This window comes from Sipha flava, unplaced genomic scaffold (genome assembly GCF_003268045.1).
Source record: "Sipha flava isolate LNK unplaced genomic scaffold, YSA_version1 35a_pilon_pilon, whole genome shotgun sequence".
Classification (NCBI taxonomy): Eukaryota; Metazoa; Arthropoda; class Insecta; order Hemiptera; family Aphididae; genus Sipha; species Sipha flava.
Genome location: NW_020273058.1, coordinates 1981851 through 2004518, shown reverse-complemented (window position 1 = coordinate 2004518; position 22668 = coordinate 1981851). Strand labels below are relative to the sequence as shown.

Below are 22668 nucleotides of genomic sequence, written 5' to 3'. Positions count from 1 at the left end.
TATTAATTTACGATTATTAACCCTTTAATAATTTTTAATATTTATTTTATTTTTGAATATTTTATTAATAATTATAACTATGTACGGACTATGGAATTCATTAATATTCAAATAACTTTATTTTAAGCAATCAAATCATAGAAATATAAGGCTATAAACACAGTTTGTTCAAAGGTCTATGAACTACAAAAAGAAAAAAAAGGTAAAGGTAAAAGGTAAAGTGCCTTTGTTGTAACCATATATATAGTGTAGTGCTATCTATGTACAAAGCACAAATGTTAATTTCCATGACCTTCAATGATATCATGAATTATACAAATAAATAATAATGAGATAAATATAAGATATAAGCACTGATATAGATATTAAGTAATTATATAATATTAGTATCTAAATCCATGAATATAAATACGATCTGAATATATATTGTAATTCTAGTTGTATTTTAATTATTGAAGTAAATTTTATCATTGAAGTATTGAATAAAAGCTGATATCGAAAAAATAAGATCTATTATGCATTAATACGTTGTAGATAATAATATGAATACTTTATCATGACTTTATTTTGATCTCTTTCATTGAATTGGTCTATTTTATATATTACTAATCATCGTTAGATTGTCACATAGTAGGTGTTTTTGTTCAGAAAAAAAAATATTCTTTCCCTTAGCCCATCAAAATGGGTATGTTATTTGGTAAACCTAAAGTCAGTCGAATAACCGACCATGATCGAGCAGTTCTGGTAATAATTATAATATCTTTCATTTTTATATTTTATTTGTCTTCTTGTATCAATATCAAATGCATTAAATTTACATTTATTCATTGACATGCCAGCCCATTGTGTTTTAATTATGTACATTGATGTATAATCTTGAAATTTTTAACTTATTTCATATCATATTTATATTTTTAGCAAATGAAGCAACAAAGAGATACTTTAAAGCGATATCAACAACGAGTTGAAAAATTACTAGAAAAAGAAAGAGAGTTGGCCAAAAGACTATTGTCTGAAAATAAAAGAGAGTATGTCTGAAATAATTTTCTATAAAATGTAATGTTCACCTGTATGTATTCTTCAGAATAGAAATCCTTTAATGATTTAGTAATCTAAATTATTAAGAATTGTACTTAAATGTCAATTAGATACAAATTGAATAAATTTTACAAGGTTATCGACTTTTTTTGGATTTATCTAAGTATTAGATCTTTTAAATTCATAATTAATAAAGTAAAATTATATATTATATATATATATATATGTTTATATCGTATATAATAATAGTTACAACTTTACAAAATATTTTAATCCATTTGTTCGTTTTTTTAATATATTTAGAAAACAAAAGCTATAATCCTGTTCTAATTTAAATTATTTTTGTATAAGTAAATTAGTAAAAACTAACGCATTGTATTATTGAGAATTAGTAAACTTAATTTTTAAATTGCATGTGTACATCCATAAACTCTGAAATGAAAACAAAAAATATTAATGCTTTTTTAAATGGTAAATAATAAAATTGCTATAACATGAAGTTATAAAATATCTATTTATCAAGAATTTACAACATAAGTTAACAGTTGTAATAACAAAAATTTAATTTCATTTAATATTTTGTTAATTTTTATTTTAGTAAAGCCAAGTTATTATTGAGGAAAAAAAAGTATCAAACAGAGCAGCTTGAACGCACTGAAGCATCTTTAGATACTGTGGAAAAATTAATACAAGATTTAGAATATTCCCAAATAGAAACCAAAGTATTTATTATAAATATTATTTTAATGATATTATATTTTATTAAAAAAAAAAATGTATTTAGGTTATTGAAAGCCTTAAAGCTGGAAGTGTTGCCCTGAAAAAAGCCAATGAATTATTAAATGTTGAAGAAATTGAACAACTTTTGGATGAAACTAAAGAAGGGATTGATAAACAAAGAGTAAATTATTTAATGATTTTATTCCAAATATGTTTTATACATTAACATTAAATGATTTATTTTACAGGAAATTACTGATTTACTTAGTGGAGCTTTGTCATCAGAGGATGAAGAATTAGTTGAAGCTGAATTGAATGAACTAATTTCTAATGAACACCAAAAGGCTATGGACAAATTACCAATTGTGCCATTGGATAATTCACCATTTAATGCTCCAGGTAATACTTTGAAAGTTTCTAAATTTATTATTATTTTATCAAATACTGAAGTTTATTTTTATGATACAGAAATAAAAGAGGAACAAAAATCACCACCAAAAAAGATTGCATTAGAAGCTCAATAAAATAAAGTTAACACTCAACAAATTTAAATTTACCAAATTATATGACAGTTAAATTATTTAACTTTGAACCCCTAATTTTTAACTGTTATTGTATATATTATTATGTATAACATAACTATTAATGTCTTTGCATTTATTTATCTTAATAAAGTATTATTAAAAGTTGATTTTTATTTTCTAAGTAGTTTTCCCAAACAAATAAACTAAAAAGGAATGAACTAGGACAGTTTATTCTAGAATGTAATATGATCAATTTAAGAACAAAATTGTATGGCATTATAATTATATGAAAGAACATAGTATTAAAGAAAAACCTTAAATACAGCAAATTAATTGTTTTTATAAATATTGATAAATTTTTATTAATTTTTTTAATTAATATATTTTCTTTCAATCTGCACAAGATGAACAGGTTTTTTTTTATTCATTTTCAATACCTATTTATTAATATTTAATTTCACACTATAATATTTAATGATAGTAAAGCCCAGTGATACCAAAATCACAAACCTTGGTGCAATTATTTAGGCCATCCCACCCACTTACCTTACAAGAATAATACATTCTCATTTAACTGTTTCAGTGCACTGTATACTATTGACCAACAGTTTTATTATATAATTATAAATACTATTTGGAAGATATAACTTGTAGATGAATTATAAGGGAAATATAAAGTTGTTGGGATCCGAGGATACCCATCCCTACCATATATTTCTAGGGCTAGCATAATTGCATCAGGTAAACATTCATAACTACACCACTGGTAAAGTCTACTTAATAGTAATATAAATTATATAATGTCAAAACTACAATTAAAATATGTACAGGAAATAATAATTCTGTTCTATGAGGTAGTTCTGATTTGTAACATTTCATATTTTATTACTTACATACTAAGTTACATTACCAGAAATATCCCATATTAGTTAATTTTATAGGACAATAAAAAGATAAATTTAACTGACAATGTATATTATATATACTGTTACCACTAATTATTATTCAGGATATTTATGTATATATTTTATAACATTAATTACAAATTTATACAAAATTCAAAGACTTTAAGTGTAATAATTGTTGTAACCACTGTAACACATAAATTAGATCCAACTTTAGATTCTAAACATAAATTAGCTGATATTATTTTTATTTTTTATTTAATTGTAGCAACTTTGTTGACTCAAATCTATTAAATTGTATCTTTTAATATCCTTGCTTATAATAACAGCTCAACCACTGTATATCAAACAAATGAATGTAATAAATAATGTAAATGTATCAACACATGGCATAAATTAATTGAAATACTCCTTTTATAGCCATTGGCACAACTAATGGATAAGTTGGCAAAGTAAAACTTTAGGACTCTTGATTTATTGGGGTCCCCTAATAATGTAAGTGATTGGTCAGCGGACAACCAATAAAATTGGATTTTTTCCCCTATATTTTACTATAAACATTTACATATAGCTTAAAATTATATATTTCTGCTATAATTATACAGTTATTGTCATTGTTATTTTTAATATCCTATGGATTATATTAACTTTTATTACTTTTATGTATTTTTATTAATATTGTTATCATTTCTAAGCTTTTTTTTTTGTAATCAGTCTTCTGCGAGCTAAATTAATTTGAATAAAGTAATATTATTACTTTTACTATTAATATATTAAACAATAAAAAAAAATATTTTTCTAAAAACATAATTTGAAATCAATTTTCTCGTAGACTTTCAAAACAACTTGTAAATAAGTTTATAAACTTAAAATCTAGATTAGAGCAAATAATTAAGATTTTTTTTATTTTATTTTTTTTTTTTTGACACAAATTAATCTAAATAATAATTTTATTATTATTATTATTATTATTATTATTGTAAGTCATATGGAAATAAAAAAGATTAATAATTGTTTTAAATACAATTTTAATGATCATGTACGTAAAAACTGATGAAATATATATAAGACATAAGAATTTTTTTAAGAAAAGTACAAAATAAAAATGAACTTAAACAAATAATTATACATATTAATACACATTAAGCATAAACATCTTCACGGTCAGCTCCAACACCATCTCCATCTTCTAAAGATGAAAAATTCAAAAAATGAGCAGGTCTATGAATTTCATGATAAAATTCTTTTGGATTGGCTAATTGTAATTCATACTTCATATTTGCATCATGTCGAACACCTAAAATAAAAAAATTTAAATTAGTTCGTTCATCAAAAAAGTTGTAATACACATATTTTAATTAATTAAGTTAAAAAATTTCAAATATCATAAAAACGTATATATATATGTAATAAAAACCAACAAAAACAGAATTCAAATTGCAGGTCTCTAATCAAATATTATGTGTTTTCTTAGTTTGCGTTTACATACTGAATATAAAACTATAATACTACAATATATAATATAATATATAATTATATACTATAATATAAAATTTTATAAGTTTTGAAGTAAATGTAATATACATTAGACACTCACATAAGATATTAATCTTTAATGACTAATTTATTATTTAGTAATTTATATTTACCCATAAAGTTATAATTCCATGATCCTTGGGCAGGCACCATAAAGAAACCAAGGAATCTATCTGATAACAGCATTTGTACCTTTTCATAATGACTAGGTAAATAGCCTTTTGGATTGTTACCTTTATCAGTATTTTGACGTCCCCATTCAAAACCACTAGATAAATATTTAAATATTTTAGAATAAATAAATATGAAAATATATAATTTAGTAATTGCCATACCTAGGAGTCAATTTATAAGCTGTCAATGAGCATGAGCCAGGAGTAAAACTGCAAGTAATTATAACAGTTTTTTCTCCATCCCACGATGAATTATCTGACATGATTTTAGCATGAGTACTTATATCCTATAATACATTAATTAGGTATTGAAAATATAATTATAAAAAACCATTTATAAATGTTAACTTACTTGTGGTGATAGTTGAGGTAATTCATTGGGTTGTGTATGTATCCAACCAAGAGGTTCCATATCAGTGAGGTAATGATGGTTATTGGGTAATTGTGATGGCACATGTATTGTTTGATGTGTTCCCCATTGTGGAGGCATCACTAGGCACCGAATTTCTTTTACTTGAGGGTTATCAGGAGGACTTACACCATACAAATATGCACATATCTATGATAGTAAAAAACACCATTAAAATATGAAAAAAATTACAATTATATTTGAATTTGTTATAAGAACAATGACAGTTAATTTGATCGATAATATTTATTTATTTTTATTTATTTAAATATGAAAATAAATAAGTCACGGAATTCTTCATACTAGATTAGATTAAAACCATTCAATGGTAAAATAGCTAAATAACCAAATTTGATATATTTAATTTGTTAATAATTATTTTTATTCTTTATATCAATTTTACACCACTTCTATATCACAGCTCCATTGATTTAAAACTTGTGATGACTGCTTAGAACTGTGACAGTTTGAATACATCACCTCTAATTATATTAAAAATTTACTAGGGCAGCGATCAAACTCCCCATCAAGCGGTAATGATTTTCATATATAAAAAAAATGTTTTACACCAACACAGAAATTGATTATCAGGATCATTCTTAATATAAATAAAGTATATAGTATATGAACCATTCGAAGAATAAATAAGAAACTTTATGCACAATTTTATCATAAAACAATATACCTGAGCACGAAGATCTGAAATGGTAACAAACTTTTTCAGAACATTTTTAGGTAATATATACGTATAACCCGTTTCTTTGATGTCATCAGATGATACATATATATGATTTGTACGTAAATGAAGATTTGTAGCAGATATTGCACGAACTCTCCATTCAGTCTTAGAACTAAAATATAGAACATAATTTATTCAAATTGATTTTTACACTAAAATTTAAATTATAATTATACCTAAAAGTTTGAGTTTCATAATTTGAAGTAGTGGAAGTAATAATATCATCCCCATGCTTGTTAACTGTTCTAGTTGTGGTTGCTGTTAATTGCGACTGCTCTTTTGTTTGTTTCTCAATTTCAGCAATTTGCTGCCTCTGTGCTGATGGTGCACTAATCTCCATTCCCAAAATAATATCACGAATTTCTGATTGTGTTAAAGATGCAACATTCACACTAAAATAAAATAATTATAATTATTAAATTCTTTAAATTAATCTTTTTATAAAAATAAATTTAACACTAATACTAATGCTTACTTATTTTTTTTCCCATAATCAGCTAAAATCAAATCTTTTAGTTGCACTTCAACTTTGATCCATTCATCATCACTTAGAGTTGGCCAAATATGATGGGGTTCAGTTATAGTTGTTTTGTCTGGTTTTAATATAACTTTGGTACGTTCAGTATTAACATGCAAAGCTCTTAAAATCAAGATTAACCGAGAAAATGCCTAAAAATAAAAATAAGATAAATAATTAATAAATTAAGTAATTTTAAGTTTTTTTTTACCGTATAAGAGGAAATTGTTTTAAGCCAATCATCATATAAATTGAAAAGAACCATCTGAGGTTCAGTTGCTTTCAATATGAGATCACCAAACTTCTCCACCTTTAAACATGCTTGAAATGGAAGTTGGAGTTCTGATCCTTTGATAACAATATTTGGAAAATCTAACAGATGCACCTACGAAAAAAATTAAAATTTTTTTAAATCAAATTTTTTTTTTACAAAGTAAAAAGTAAAAAGTAAAAAGTAAAAAAAGTAAAGTAAAAGTCATTAAAGCAAAAATAAAAAAATAGTGAATATACCTCAAGAGGATCTAACATTCCTTTACGTGTAACAATAATTTGTTTAGGTTGTTCTTCAACAGGTAATGAACGAATTAAAGCTGCTACTTCTTCGGCTGTTTTCCATTTAGCTAACTGAAAATTAATTATACTCAGATAATAAGAAAAATATTTTAATATAAACATATTTACTTGTCCTAAACGTTTTTGACCAGCCCATACTGATGTATGGATGATTTTCAAAAATAATTGACCAGTACGTGGGTTAAAAATAAATATAGCTCCATTAATAGGCTTAGTTGTTAAATTGCCTTCAAATGTTTTATGAATTGTTACTCTGTAGACATTAGTGTCATCCACAAACCTAAAATTATATTATTTTTTTTTATAATTTTGTATAAAATATATTAAACATTATAAAAATAATTTACCAAATAATTTGATTAGAAAACAGTTCACCATAGTTTTGACTAGACAAATATGGTTCAGTTGGTTCTGAAGAATATAATTGTAAAGCTTTTCTTATACGTTCTCTCAATACATATAAAGCAGGATTTGCTTTCATAATTTTTGCCATAGCTTGTTGAATTAAAGGTTTACAACCAGGAAACCAATTTCCATAAGCACTAAAAATATTAAGTAAACAAATAAATTAATAATAGTATAATATACTATATTATGTCATATAAAAGTTCTTTTAATTTATTTTTAATACTTTTCTTTGATTATAATAAATATACTTAAGGGGATAGAATGGTTAAAAGGAATATAACAAAAGTGTCAACCCAAAAATACCATTGCTGATTTGAACCCCGCCACAGTCGACTTATCTTTCTGGACGAACAACTATCCAGAAAGAAAATTACCAATCAATTTTTCCTCCTACACAGAAAGTAATGAAAAACCACTGCATACAAATTTCCTAAGTTTACAAATGTCTAACTGTTGCCGACCAATTAACAAACATAAAAAAAGAATAAAATTAAAAACTACTAAACATATTACCTATGCAAATTGTAAGCCAAATCAATAGCAATGAGTACACCAGTAGGGGATGGGTAAATAGACATATTATCAGTAGTATAATCCAAAAACTTGGCTCTTGCATAGCGCTCAACATCATGTGAATCATAATCACCCCATCTTAGTTGAACATCTAACCAATATTTTTGTGTAGTAGTATTATCCATTGTATCTCTAAAATATAGAATAATATTAATAAATGTAAGCATTTTTTTGGTATAGATAAGTATAATTACTTTGAATCTGCTAAAAGAGAGGGTCTAGAAACATTCCATTTATAAGCAGCAAAAAGTAGTATGTCTGCACAAGAAGAGTTCATTTTATACGATTTACGGGGATGAATAGTTTCTTTCTGTACAGTTTCTATTTCTAAGGCATCTAATTCTTGATCAAACACCTAAAATTAAAATGTTTATAACATAATAATACATGTAAAAGAGGGAAGTACAATAAGCTACTTACTTGACAAAGATCCATAACAATAGATTCATGAACTTTTTGCCACAAATGAGCTCTGAATATTTGAATCAGAGAAATTTTAAGAGTAGGAATTTTACCATGCATAAATATTCCGGTTAAATCAAGTTGTACTTGGAAACCAACATAAACGTTGGCACGATTAATTGTTGGTGACCACCATAATGTAAAACGACGATTAGGTATTTGATTCAAACCAGAACGCTGAGCATTTGTCAATTTTTTGTATTTCATAGATTCTTCAAAACCAGATGCTTTTTCCCTAAAAATTTAACACATATATAAATTTAAATATAAAATAATAATATCTACTAAATTTAATTTACCAAAATAGACCTTCCCAGGTTGGGAAATAGGTTCCTTTGAACAATGTATGTTCTAATATACCCTCAACACCACCCAATGCTTGAATCATATCAGTTCGATAATTGTTTAAATTCCATAATTTACCATCATGTCGTTGATGAGTCCACCAGAAAGGATTCTGTTTTAGAACCTATATTTTACAACATTTTTTTACATTTATAATAAATAAATAATATTATACTAAAAGGGCTTTTGATTTTTTTTTTTTTTTTTTGCCAAAAACCGATAATGTAAATTTTTAAAATTTTTCTCAAAAATTAAGAAAAGTATTGTGAAATTAGTAAAATTAAGTCACATGAGATTACAACTAGATCAGCGGTTTCCAAAATTTTACAAACACAGAATACTTAGAAAATAGTTTAATATGTAGAATCCTCATGGTCTAATTAGCTCCAATTTTTCAATTATTTATTGAATAACCAATATTCCAAAAAAAAAAAAAATGATTTTAAGAGTTCATGATTAATGTTTATTACAATTACTACTTTTGATATTCATATAATCTTGCAAAGCCCTTGATATAAAACCACAGAACTTTTAGGTTCAGTTTAGGTTTAGTAACACACTTTGGGAATCGCTGAACTAGATAACAATTCTTATTAGAAATATCTTATGATAATAATAATCAATCCTTATAAATTAAGCCTCAATATTTTTAATACAATACCTGATACTGTTTAAACTCTGTTCTTATTCTCCATCCTTTATCATAAGCTAATGTATGTCTATCTTTTTGGAAAAGTGTATTTATTCTAGGTATACCACGATCCCAACTATCTTCTAAATCTTCCAATGTCAAACGCCTGCAATAATAAACAAAAATAAATCATAAAATGAACCAATATATAATTATGGTGGTAAAAAGTATTTTTATATTTTTCTACCTGTTTTGGGCATTAGCTTCTTGTCTTTTTAAAGCATATTCAGCCCATACCCTTTGGGAGTCAATAAATTCTGATTCCCACGGTTGTATATAACGATATAAATTAGGAATTAACTGATCTTCATCATGACTCATACCAGAACGGAAATGAGTAATACCAACATCGGTTTGTTTTGACCACCTTAAATCGGACTAGAAAAAAAATGTACAATAACATATTTATAAAATATCTTTTTTATGATTATTTACCTGAGGAATAAGAACATGGCCCATGGATAACATTCCTAAACCACCAAGTTCTTTTGGAGTATAAAAAACCACAGGAGGGAATCTTGAAGGCATTTTAGAATTAAGGCCAATTTTAATACGAGTTTGAATTTTATTTTCACATTTTACTAAAAGATCCAATAGTTCTTGAGTATTAACCACAGCTTCTCGGAAATATGTCATGAGACCAATTAAAGCTGTATTCCACTTGTTAACAATCTATGGATTAATGTTAATTTTGAAATTAAAAATTAATTTTAATATGAATACAATAATTTTTCATCTAATACAACCTTAGTAAAAGTTGTTGATCCACTGGCCATTAATATTTGTCTAACACGATTATGGAATCTTTGCAAGGATTCATCATCAACTCTTAAAAATGATTGAGCAGTTCGTTCTTTAGTAATTTCATTTTGTAAATTCCATATTCCATCTCTATGGGTCAGTTCGTCGTGAATTGTACGACACTAAAAATTAACAATCTTAAATTTATTATATTTATAAATAGTAATAGAAACACATGTAAAAATAAACTTACTTTAGGTAAAATACGACATTCAAAGCCACTCATATTAAATAATAAATTTGGATTATCTTTGGAATATACACTCACAAAACTATTTTCCCATTGAATGGTGGTAGTTGAACGAGGTAATCTATTTTTAATGTCCCAAAACACAGCTCGTCCTCTAAAAAATTAGAATTTATAAACAAAAATTAATAATGAATAATGTAAAAAAATAATAAAATGGCTTACAAGTTAACATCATGTTTCATTAAACGCATTCTAGCATCACGAGGCCAACATTTCTTATTATTATATCCCACAATATTTTCATTATTAGGATCTGGATGTTCAGTTAAATATCGTTGAATAAGATCTTTTGCTTCTTCAGCAGTGAATCTAAATATGTATAATTAAATAATTGATAATGTCAAAAATTTTAATTTAGTAACATTGGCAAAATATATATTACATTGATTTAAACAAATAAAATGTTATATATGTATAAATATTATTAAGTATTTATAAATTTAAATCAATCTATAAAATTAAAATTATTCTAATTTAATATTTAATAAATTATATGCTCTAAAAAAGAAATTTAACTAATAAGAGTTATTATTAAAATTTACTATATTCATTTTATAAAAATATATATGTAAATATACATTACCAATAACCAATTTTTATGCTATTAATTAGTATTAAATACCTCAAGAAAATGTGGACTCGATCAATGTAACGACAATAAAGACGAACTGGATGAGCTATTTCAGTAGGGACATCTTGAAATGTGAGGAAATCATTAGGCATTTGAGGAGGCCCTGCCATTTCTGAAGATCTTTGTAATCCTAAGACTAACAGATCCAAGACCAATCCATAGTATTGAACAATAAAAGAAGAAAATTGTAAGCCTCTTACTATACCATAACTATTTGTATGATTCATATCCTGTAATTAATTTAATTCAAATTTCAAAACTAATAAAAATGTTAATAATTGTATTTATTTAATATTTTAAGGCAAACCTTATAATTAATTATAACGTTGCTTTTTGCTGTCATATAATCAGCAATATTATGATCAACAATCAATCTTAACAATCGATTAAGAAGTGTTAAGTCAATTTTTTCATAAATTTTTTCAAATTTGGATTCAAGTAATACATTACATTCACCTTCACTTACATCCCAAACATCTTGTAAATTATTTACACCTTTAAAATATTAAACAATAATAAGTTTTATAAAAATTAAAAATAATAAAAATAAAACAGCTTATTTAAATTTTCATATTTATAATAATAGATTATCATTTAAAAAATATATAAACTTACCTTGACACCATTTATAAACAAGCAATGGAGGAGGCTCAGTATCAGATGGTTTAATCCAAGGCGGAAATAAACGTCGTTTATCAGCTTCATACCACAAATATTGATCTAAATAGGCATCAGTTATTTTTTCTAATGGTTCAACATCATACACAGGTACTAAATGAGAATATAAGTCCATAAACTCTATTCCAACCTAATAAAAACCAGAATATAATTTAATATCATAGTTAATAATTTTTTTTTTAAACAGGTCAACTACAATATTAGTTTCGTATAATTATCAAAATAAAATTAAATAATTTATAAGAAATATTTTCATTCCTAAAATTTCGAAAAAAATTTTAAGTTATGAAACAAAAAATTTTAAATTTTTTACTACGATAATTTAAAAAATAAATTATATAGGATAAAAAATATTAAAATATAGAAATTAGGTTGAGACTCCGTGGTTAAGTGAAATATAGAGATAGATGAATTTTATTGGTGTTGGTTACTCAGAATCTAAAATATAAACTACAGAAATTTTAACCAAAAATCTTTTAATATATATTAAACTATATATTTACACAGTAAAAAAAAAAAAAAAATTGATTTTAATATTTAGTAATTTGTTCAAGTACATAATTGTCCAAATGATATTTATAATTATAAATAAATGTTATCAGTCCATATTCATATAAATATCAGACTACTGTGCTAATCATCACAACAAAAGAACTATGCCCAGTTAAGTGCGTATTACTATTGATTTTAAAACAGACACACCACAGATGAAATTACTTTAAAAACCAATAGTTGGGCATCATTATGCATCCAATATCAGAGCCCCTACACAGTTCATCATAGTTAATAGTATACATTTATTTTCAATTAGTTACATACAAAAATTACACAATACTATTAATTGATTATTTAACTTTCCTCACCAAGATGAGTTATCATAATAAGAAAGATTATTGAAAAGATATGGATAAAATGAGTATTATTCAGTATTACTAGTTTACTATATTTTTAAAATATAAAACTTAAGTTTTTTTTTTGTTAAATAATTGTCTAATTGTTCATAATTATCAGCGCTAAATTAAATAACTCTTAATTTAATTAGCTACAACGATTATGATAGTTATTGTTACACACATTAGTAAAAACAACAAATATTTTTTTGAAGTTTTCAAAACTTGTATGTTAGATTTTAGTCAAGAACTAAAATAAACTATCTTTTAATCTTTGTATTTAAACATTTAAGTTATTATGAATAAAAAATAAAAACCTAATTTAAAATGAACAACACTTTGCTGAAAATTACTTATAGTTAATCGTCATCAGCCGAACATTTAAAATAGGTGTAATATGTGTGATAATAGAATCTATTCTATAATCAATGGTAATAAGTAAAAAAATAAGTGTAATGGCGACCATGGGTCATCATTAAAGTGCAGATTTTTATGTAATTACATATATTTATTGAATGTAAATTTCTCAATTCTAATCAAAAATAAGCACGTTTCACAACACCCTGAATAATATGAAACCTATTTTATTTTAGATATTTTCACATATTTTGATGTAAATACATATTTTGTAAATATTTCACATTTTCATACCATTTTATATGCAGTTTTTATTTAATTTACAATTATTATATTGGAATTAAATGAAAGAACATATTTCAAATCTTGATTCAGATACTACAATTGCTATTACTTCTGATATTATATAAATTAATAACTTGCAAAATAATTTAGCATATATTTCCAAAAAAAAATTTCCTTGGTTAAAATAATAAAATATTAGAAACATTGAATCTAACAATAATTGAAAATCTCGCGATAGTGGAAAAATGCAGAAATTCAATGAAATAAGTTCAAGGAGAATTTGGAGTTATAATAAAAATTAATTAAACTACATACTAGGTAATACGTTGGTTTACAAAAAAATTTAAATTATTAGATATAATCTTACTAATATAAATAAAAATATGTTAAATTATATTGAAGAACACCATTCGACATATGTGGTATGAAATATGCCCATTAATCTAGGTTGACGTTGAATGCAGACTCAGCAGCTAGGAGTTGACTCTGAAATCTAACCGCCGTACATTAAAATTTGAAAATCTTTTAATATACGTCTTATCCAAATGTTCCGAAGAAAACAAAAATGAAGATGATTAAATGAATAATTATTAATTAATAATTAAAAATTAATGGAAAATACCGATTTTTTTTTGTTAAATATTTTACGTTTTTTATACATATTTTAGCAAAAATAAGAACATAAATATTTACATATTTTGATTTTTTTATTACATAATAATCTGCGCCCTAATCATCATCAAAAAATATAAATTATACTTATTGATTGAAATGTTTAAGTTAAGTATTAAAAAGCATATATGATTTGATCAATAACTTATGACACTAAGTCTTGGGTTTAAAATTAAACATGCCAAATATAAAAATAAAAATAATTTTTTTATAATCATAGTATATAATTTGTACAAACTTCTTTAAATGTTCTTTGAGTTAATAAATGACGTTTAATTCTTGAAAGAGCTTCGTGTGGATTATCATAAGCTTGTTCAATTAATCCTAGTTCTTCCCTTTGACTCTGATTCAAACGAGATTTCACACTACAAAGAAAGGGAATATACAAAATTATAATAAATAACTATAAATTTAATTATTGATACTAAACTTTATTCTATAGAAATATTAGAATAATATTTTATGAATATTATTACCTGTAAGCTTCTTTCAATCGTTCAAGAGCTAAAATAAGTAGTTTTGTATCATGTTTATAAGAAAGTGGAGGAAATGGTATTGGAGCAAAACGCCGTGATTCTAACCAATGTACAGTTGTTGTGTAAATAGCAACAGCTTCTTCAGGGGAAATATAAGGTCCATCCTAAAATACAAATTTATATAAATATTTAAATAATAAATATAGTGATAAATAATACTTTAAGATAATTGTGTTGACGTTCTTGTTCTGCTTTCAAATATAATCGAGTTAAGCGTCCTAAATTCTTTTTACAAACAGTTTTGTCAACAGTAGCTCCTCTACGAATACGTTCTCTATTATAATGCGCTGTATTTGTCCACCAATCAGCTTTCATTTTCACATACCGAAGAATCATGTTTTCAATTGGAGTTGGTAAACCTGGAACCTATAAAAATAAATTTTAAAATAGTTATTACTAAATTATTTGATTATGTTAACCTTCCATGGAATATTTGCTTTCCAACATCTCCATGCTTCAGATAAATGTTGTAAAATAGTTCTAGCTTTATTTTGTTTTATACCTTCTGGCATCATATCTACAATATCATGCATTACCTAGATAAATAAAATATTATTTAAATAACAAAGAACTTAAAAAAATATATGAAGATATTGCAATAATAAAATACTAACAGAAGCCCTAAGTTCCAAATCAAAATGACTCTCAACACGCTGTTTAGTAACAGTTTTGGCAACACCTTTTGAATGTCTTCCTTCAAATTGACGAGACAATAAATTACCTAACCATCTTTCTAATAATGGTGTAATACCACGCATAAAAAATAACCATACACGCCAACCAGGTGCCCAAAAACCACATCCTGGGCCTTTACCTACTGGTCCCTATACATAATATTTTTTTAAATAATTTTGTAGTTAAGTTTAGAATGTTAAAATTACTTACAGTATTAAATCGATAGTAAATAAGATGTTTTAAATCCTTACACATACGTATTTGTCTCATTAGTTTATACTTGTACCGGTACATGCCAGTTAGTTGCCCAACGTGAGCAAATACATATTGTAAACCATCTGCTAACTGAAAAGCATCAATGTTGTTTAATCTGTACTGTACGTGTGAATCAATGATCAATTTTGTCAAACGAAGAATCTCCCGACACAAATGAAAAGCTAAAACATAATTGTAATAGTTAATTTAATAATTCATTTTTAAACAAACATAACTAATAAATTACCATTTCCGAATCTAGATTTTTTCCTTTCTTTAGTTGTAAGTGTTTTAACTGGTTTCAAATTAAAATTATAATCCAAATGTAAGTAGTTGAGATTTTTACGATGAATTAAAAGATTTAACATATTATATCCTTGTCTGCATACTTGTAAGCCAGCTTCTACCCAATCTAATGTTGTAGTTTGGAAAAACTTTGTGAATTTAAATGATCGGAATAAATATCTAATAACCAAATTTAAAATAATAAGTTATAACAAAATTAATTATTCATACCATTGATTATAGAATAAATAAAATTTTTATTTTATTCTATAAACAATATTTATACTAACAACAAATGTATAATAATAAAACCTTTTTTTTTGTGGTTTAGGCGGTCGATGTTTTAAAGCATTCAATACATAATATTTTAATAGTTTCTGATAGCTAACACGCACTTTGACAGGTTGTCCTGGAGGACAATGTTCTCGATACCAGCTTTTAACTAAAGGTACGTCAATAGCTCTTCTACAACGCCCTGAAAAAACAAACATTGTATATAAAGTATATATTATGGATTATTTTTTCAATAAAAATAACATCTAACCAGAACGCATATTAAATGGTCTAGGTGCCCATAACAATGCAATTCCATTAGCCGTGTTGTCAGTGTAAACTGGAGTTTCTTGTAAAAAAGGTTGAACTTCTGGTGGTAATTCAAATTCTTCATCATCATCAAATGCAGGTTCATTAACCTATAAATGTATTAAGCTTACATAAAAAAACACTTATTTTTATATCTACAAATATTAATTTTAAAATTTGATCTGAAAATTGATATAAGTAAAAAAAAAATTATACAAATATAATAATTTAAAAATGGAGCATTATTTATTTAACTAATTTAAACATTATGGATAAAAATTGCATGCAAAATTGTTGTTAAATTATTATATTAATTATGAATACATTGATGAAACTATAATTAACTAGATCAGTAGTTCCTGTTTAGTGCGAAGCCACAGACCCCTAGCTAAAATGTATCAAGGACCTCTTCTTTGTAAATATTTACTTTTCAATTTTGTTTAAATATGGAAGTGAAAAAAAAAAAATTTATTTTAATTTTACATACCTTTTTGTAATAATATAAACACAGATTTTCTCAAAAAATACAACATAATAGATTTATTTGATTTAACACTTAACATATAATATTATTGTAATTAATTTTTACAATTTAATTATTAGTTATTATATTAATTTTTGAACTTTATGAGACAAGTGAAATCTTTATTTTTGTTCATAATCTCATTCAAGTACATCTGTATGCTAGACATTTTCACTGATAAATCAGCATTAATATTAAGTCTATTACAATATTTGTTTTTCGTGTAACAGTAGACAGAAAAAGCTTCTTCAAATTAAATGTACTTTATTTTACCCAACATACATTTTATATGCTGAGCAAAATAAAATTTTAACTGCCTATAAAACACCAGGAATTATAAATGATTATGAATTTAATAATTTCAATAAAATTAAATTAAAATTAAAAATCACTACAAGCACTTTAATAGCCCCATAACAAACACCTCACATCAACACACAAACCACTAATTGGGAACCACTGAACTAGGTTATTCATTATACTCAAAACTTTTAATTTACAGTTTATTAATTCACATATTAAGCATATTTAACCCTTATTCAATAATATTCAATCTTTGTTTAAATAGTCTTTTATATGTCAATTAATATAAAATATACAAAAATCATATAACTTGAATTACATTTAGAGTACCTTCAAATATATTTTTATGTTAATATTTAACTAAGTAGTTAGTATGTTAGAAAACTCAAATATTTAATTCATTTTATTCATGGTCAAGTAATAGTAATATTTATATAAATTCATTATTTCTTATTTTGTTAAAACGCCTTGAATATATTGGGTTTTTGCCCGTAACTTATTTAAATAAATAAATAAATAAATTTTTTTGTAGCTGAGCATATGAGTAGAACAATATGCCAAAACAATGGTATTTTATATACATATCGCACTTCCGCTTAAAAAAGTGACACAACTGAAAAAATGTGACTCTTCAATAAAGTTAATTCAAAACTTTTGATAATATTGTTTCAGTAAATTGTTATATTATTAAGTGAAATTTTAGCCATCTGTTGGTGAAAAATTAGGAATAAACTTATGACTTATTTGCACAATATAAAAATTATATTTATATAACATCTACTATAATAAGCTGGAAAATTGTGATTTTTCAGTTGTGTCACTTTTTAAGTGAACATACGATATAATCAAAATATATTTCCAAATAATAATTTTAAATATTTTAAGTATCAATAATATTATATCTCACTTAAATAAAATAAATTTTAAATACCAATTAAAAAAATTAATAAGGGAAAAAGAACATTTGAAAATCACAATTAAATAATTACCTTAACCGAATGTCTGTGAGATATGGGATTAATTAAGGGATCAAAATAAAATGCAGGCAAGTCTGGATCTTCAGTTTTAATGTAAACAACATTTGGAGCATGATACCTGAAACATTTTATGTTATAACCTATGAATACAATAGCATATTTATATTTAATTAAATGTGTACTTTGGTCATTAACTAAAAGTGAATGGAAAAATATGATAAACAATGTTCATTTTAATATTTAGTAATTTGTTCAGATATACATAATTGTCCAAATGACATTTATAACAACAGATCACTGACCACGTTATAAATAAATGTCATCAGTCCATATTCATATAAATACGGATATCAGACCCCTGTGCTAATCATCACAACAAAATAACAATGCTCAGTTAAGCGCATATTCCTATTGATTTTAAAAAAGACACATCACAGACGAAATCAATTTAAAAACCAATAGTTGGGCATCATTATGCATCCAATATCAGAGCCCCTACGCAATTCATCATGGCTATTTAAAACTTTATTGTAAAATGGATTGTAGATTTATAACAAAAAATAATATTAATTAATTATTACAAAATTGAAATATTTAATTCTGATTGATTTAAAAGGTTACTAACTTTAAAAACTCAAATGATTAATTTTTAAAGCAAAGTTTTCATACCTAAAATTACACAATTTAAAATAACATTTTAAACTATAAGACAAGATATTTATTAAATTTTTCAGCACAACAATTTAAAAACTACATTAAGTAAATTAAAATATAATAAAAAAGGATGAATCTACAAGGCCAAGTGAAATACTAAGATGAATGAATTGTATTGTTGTATTGGTTACCCAGAATCTAAAATAATATTTAGACTACAGAAATGTCAACCAACATTTTTTTTAATATATATTTACATATAAAAAAAAATTTACTATAGTATTTAGTTCAGATATACATAATTGTCCAAATGACATTTATAACAACAGATCACTGACCACGTTATAAATAAATGTCATCGATCCATATTCATATAAATACGGATATCAGACCCCTGTGCTAATCATCACAACAAAATAACTATGCTCAGTTAAGTGTATATTCCTATTGATTTTAAAACAGACACATCACAGACGAAATCAATTTAAAAACCAATAGTTGGGCATCATTATGCATCCAATATCAGAGCCCCTACACAATTCATCATATCTTCTAATATATTTATTTATAGTTTAAATTCATTTTCTTTTAATTACATACAATAATTACTCAAAGGACTATGAAAGGAAAAAAATTAATATTTCTTTTTTAATTAAATAAAAAAATATTACTTATGTTAAAAAAATATTAGTCCATACAAAAAATGTTCAAGACTTTTTATTGGCAATATAAAGGTATTTGAAGTTGATGTTTAATGTCATAGAATCTATTCTCATGGTGTTTATGCATGTAAATATTACGTCTTTAACTTTATACATCCATTATTATGAGCATAATATTCCATTTAACAGGTTGGACCTTAAAAATATTTTTAAAGTTTATAATTTTCTAGTAATTAGTTTATAATTTTTCAGCAATTTGGATTAATTAATTTTAAAAAATTACTTAATCAGTTTTTCATGAACTACGAAATGAATGGTTGTTTCAATGGATTTGATAAAGTAGTTTCATTTTTAAAAATGTTTTTTTCTTTGATTTTCTTTTATTTGTCTAGTAATAAATACATTTATACTTTATAAAATATTATAAGAGTAACAATAAGAAGATATACAAAAATTAAAAATACTGTGTTGTATACAATGTTATTCATCGTATTCTGGCATAAATGTAGAATTTTTTTTCTTTCCCAAGAAAAGATAAACATCCCAGCAATTTAAAAAGTGGGTGTCTTTTTGTTAAACAATTTTGAATTTTAATCAGGTACCAGAATGTTTTGAACAATTTATAACTGAAGATATGAATAAAACACAAAAATATAAAATTTAAAATGCATCAATTGTAATATTATATATACGTGGTAATAACTGGAGCCACTGCAAGAATAGATCCTATGACGTTATGCTCGTTAAAACGTTAAATGACAATAACTTGCAAATGAAAAGTCCAAGATAAATTTAGTTTGGACTTCTGTTTTTCTTTAATTAAGAATTTGTTGCATTTTTTTCCTCTCTCTTATTATATAAATTTATTATTTAACTTTATTATTTATATTAATTATAATATATATATATATATTAAATTTATTATTTAACTTTAATTATCCTCACCAAGATAAATGAACATAATGTGGAAGATTGTTGTATAAATATGGAAATGCAATTCTGTACTCAGTTCTTACAGGTTGTCGTATGATTATTTTATTAATATCATTGAATTCATTCCAATCTTCATCACGAACAAAACTATAAAAAAAATGTTAGGTATTCTAAATATAAGCATTTAAATTATTAACTACTAGTATTTACGCTGGATTTGAATCTTTGATAAGTGGTTCAAATTTAGGTCCACCAGGAATAGCCATGTTCAATGCTTTAGCAGTAAAAAATGACTTTGGATCGAATAGGTAAAAATAATTATCATCAACAAGATCAGTCAAAAGCTGATTAGCCAATCTATATAATGTAGCCATTTGTGGTAAAGTTAAATTCCATTTCCGATACGTAGATCCATTAACATGCCTAAACATTAATTAAAATAAGTTAATTTTAATGATGTTAGAAAGACTAAGAATTATCATACAAATAAGTGTAAATTTATTTTAAATAGTTTTATTAAGATCACAATTAAGGTAAGAGTTCATATCACTCTATAACTTTTAAGCTTCATAAAAATTACGATGTAAAATTGTATACAGAATTAATGTTCACATATAAAATGTAAACTTGTTTATGGATGTAACAAAATTATTGAACTAGTAAAAAAAATATATAATAAAATTAGACATAAACATTGATGAATTGTATACTTTTATTAATGCATAATATTTATTCAGGTGAGTTCAAAAGTATTAATGATTATTTCAAATGATTTTATTTATGTCTATTATTTAGGATACCTTGTGTTAACCAGAGGTTTATGATCATAAAACCATTTAGCAATAGCAGCATCTTCTTCTGTATCTAAATCAATCTGGATGGCTTCCAAAGGTTCAACATCTAAAACATTGTCTGCGTAATCTAATGGGGGCTCCTCATCATCAAACGGAGGGAAGCGCATCCGTTTAAAATGACGTCTGTCACGTTTTTCTCTTCTCATCATAATCCACATAGTTCTTAAAGAAAAAAAATCAGCTACACATCTAGCTAAAAAATAATATTTAATGTAAAATAATAAAATAACTTACCCCCATTGTGCTATATAAACTGGCTCAATAACCCAAGGTATTTCATTCACAAAAGTAATTGCACCAGTTATATGATATAACACTTTAACATCACGAATCTGTTCCCATGGCATGGGCATATTTTCCAATAGTTTTAAAACAGCATGTGGCATGTATTTCAAAGCTCTAGCAATACAATATTACTTTTAAAATTAAATTTATTTAATTTGACACGAAAAAGTAGATAGGAATGACTATTTATCACAAATTTACATCATATTTGAATTATAATATATACCCCAAATAAACTCTTTTATCATGACGATATTTTCGGCTGCTCATATCACCATGATCTCTGATAATTTTACGAATATGTTCAGGAGGCATATCTTCTTTTTGTGCATCAACAAAACCAAATTTTCGTTTGGGTGCAAATCTTTTAGACTGAATTTGTTGCCATTTTTGTGCTGTGTATGAAAAACATAAATTACAAATAATAATCATAGGTTAATATGCAATAATTACATTTTTCTTGTAATTTTTCTTCACTTAATGGTTCAGGTATTCTGTGTGGTGGAGCTGATGACATTTGATGCATTGCCATTTGTTGAGCAACATGCATATTATGTACAGCAGCTGCTTGTGCATGGGCAGCTTGGGCTTGTGCTTGTGCCTGCACAACAGCAATTTGTTGTTGTTGTTGTTGTACAATCATTTGCGCCCATGGGTTTCCTCCCAACATAAAAGGTGGAATAGACATGATCTATTCAATTTAAAGTATGTATTTAGAAAAATATATAATTAGTTAAATATATAATAAAATGTGTTTAATGATACTTTAAAAAAAAAAAACTTACTTTTGATATTTAACTACTGAAAATATGAAACAATATTACATTTTATCTAAAGAAAGTTAAATTCAATAGAAAAATTAAATTACACTCAGAAATATAAACGAATTACAATGTAAAACAATTGACGAAAAAAAACGCCAGTGTTGAACGGTACTAAACCGGAACGTCGGTAAACGCATAATGTA

The 22668-nt window shown here is 25.0% G+C and overlaps 2 protein-coding genes across 2 annotated transcripts; one reads left to right on the top strand and one right to left on the bottom strand.

Annotated features, from left to right (window-relative positions):
• The first annotated feature begins 459 nt into the window (after positions 1-459).
• LOC112687670 (charged multivesicular body protein 6-A) lies at positions 460-2351 on the top strand. Its single transcript, XM_025560519.1, has 6 exons — positions 460-744; positions 919-1028; positions 1637-1760; positions 1823-1939; positions 2007-2157; positions 2227-2351. The coding sequence occupies exons 1-6, from the start codon at positions 682-684 to the stop codon at positions 2280-2282; spliced, it is 621 nt and encodes a 206-aa protein (XP_025416304.1). The 5' UTR covers positions 460-681; the 3' UTR covers positions 2283-2351.
• A 1902-nt stretch (positions 2352-4253) lies between these two features.
• Positions 4254-22651, bottom strand: LOC112687743 (pre-mRNA-processing-splicing factor 8). The gene is made up of 41 exons (XM_025560639.1): positions 22487-22651; positions 22155-22392; positions 21928-22096; positions 21651-21815; positions 21363-21578; positions 20773-20985; positions 20575-20709; positions 18326-18431; positions 16473-16620; positions 16241-16403; positions 15891-16108; positions 15599-15825; positions 15328-15537; positions 15133-15249; positions 14873-15079; positions 14654-14817; positions 14416-14542; positions 11911-12103; positions 11603-11790; positions 11287-11525; positions 10827-10973; positions 10608-10758; positions 10360-10536; positions 10049-10285; positions 9801-9991; positions 9584-9719; positions 8877-9046; positions 8536-8812; positions 8310-8470; positions 8056-8247; positions 7482-7676; positions 7243-7414; positions 7072-7185; positions 6773-6946; positions 6520-6713; positions 6221-6436; positions 5991-6156; positions 5249-5455; positions 5059-5183; positions 4837-4991; positions 4254-4484 (listed from the first exon to the last, which is right to left on the bottom strand). The coding sequence occupies exons 2-41, from the start codon at positions 22387-22389 to the stop codon at positions 4330-4332; spliced, it is 7152 nt and encodes a 2383-aa protein (XP_025416424.1). The 5' UTR covers positions 22390-22392; positions 22487-22651; the 3' UTR covers positions 4254-4329.
• Positions 22652-22668: the final 17 nt, after the last annotated feature.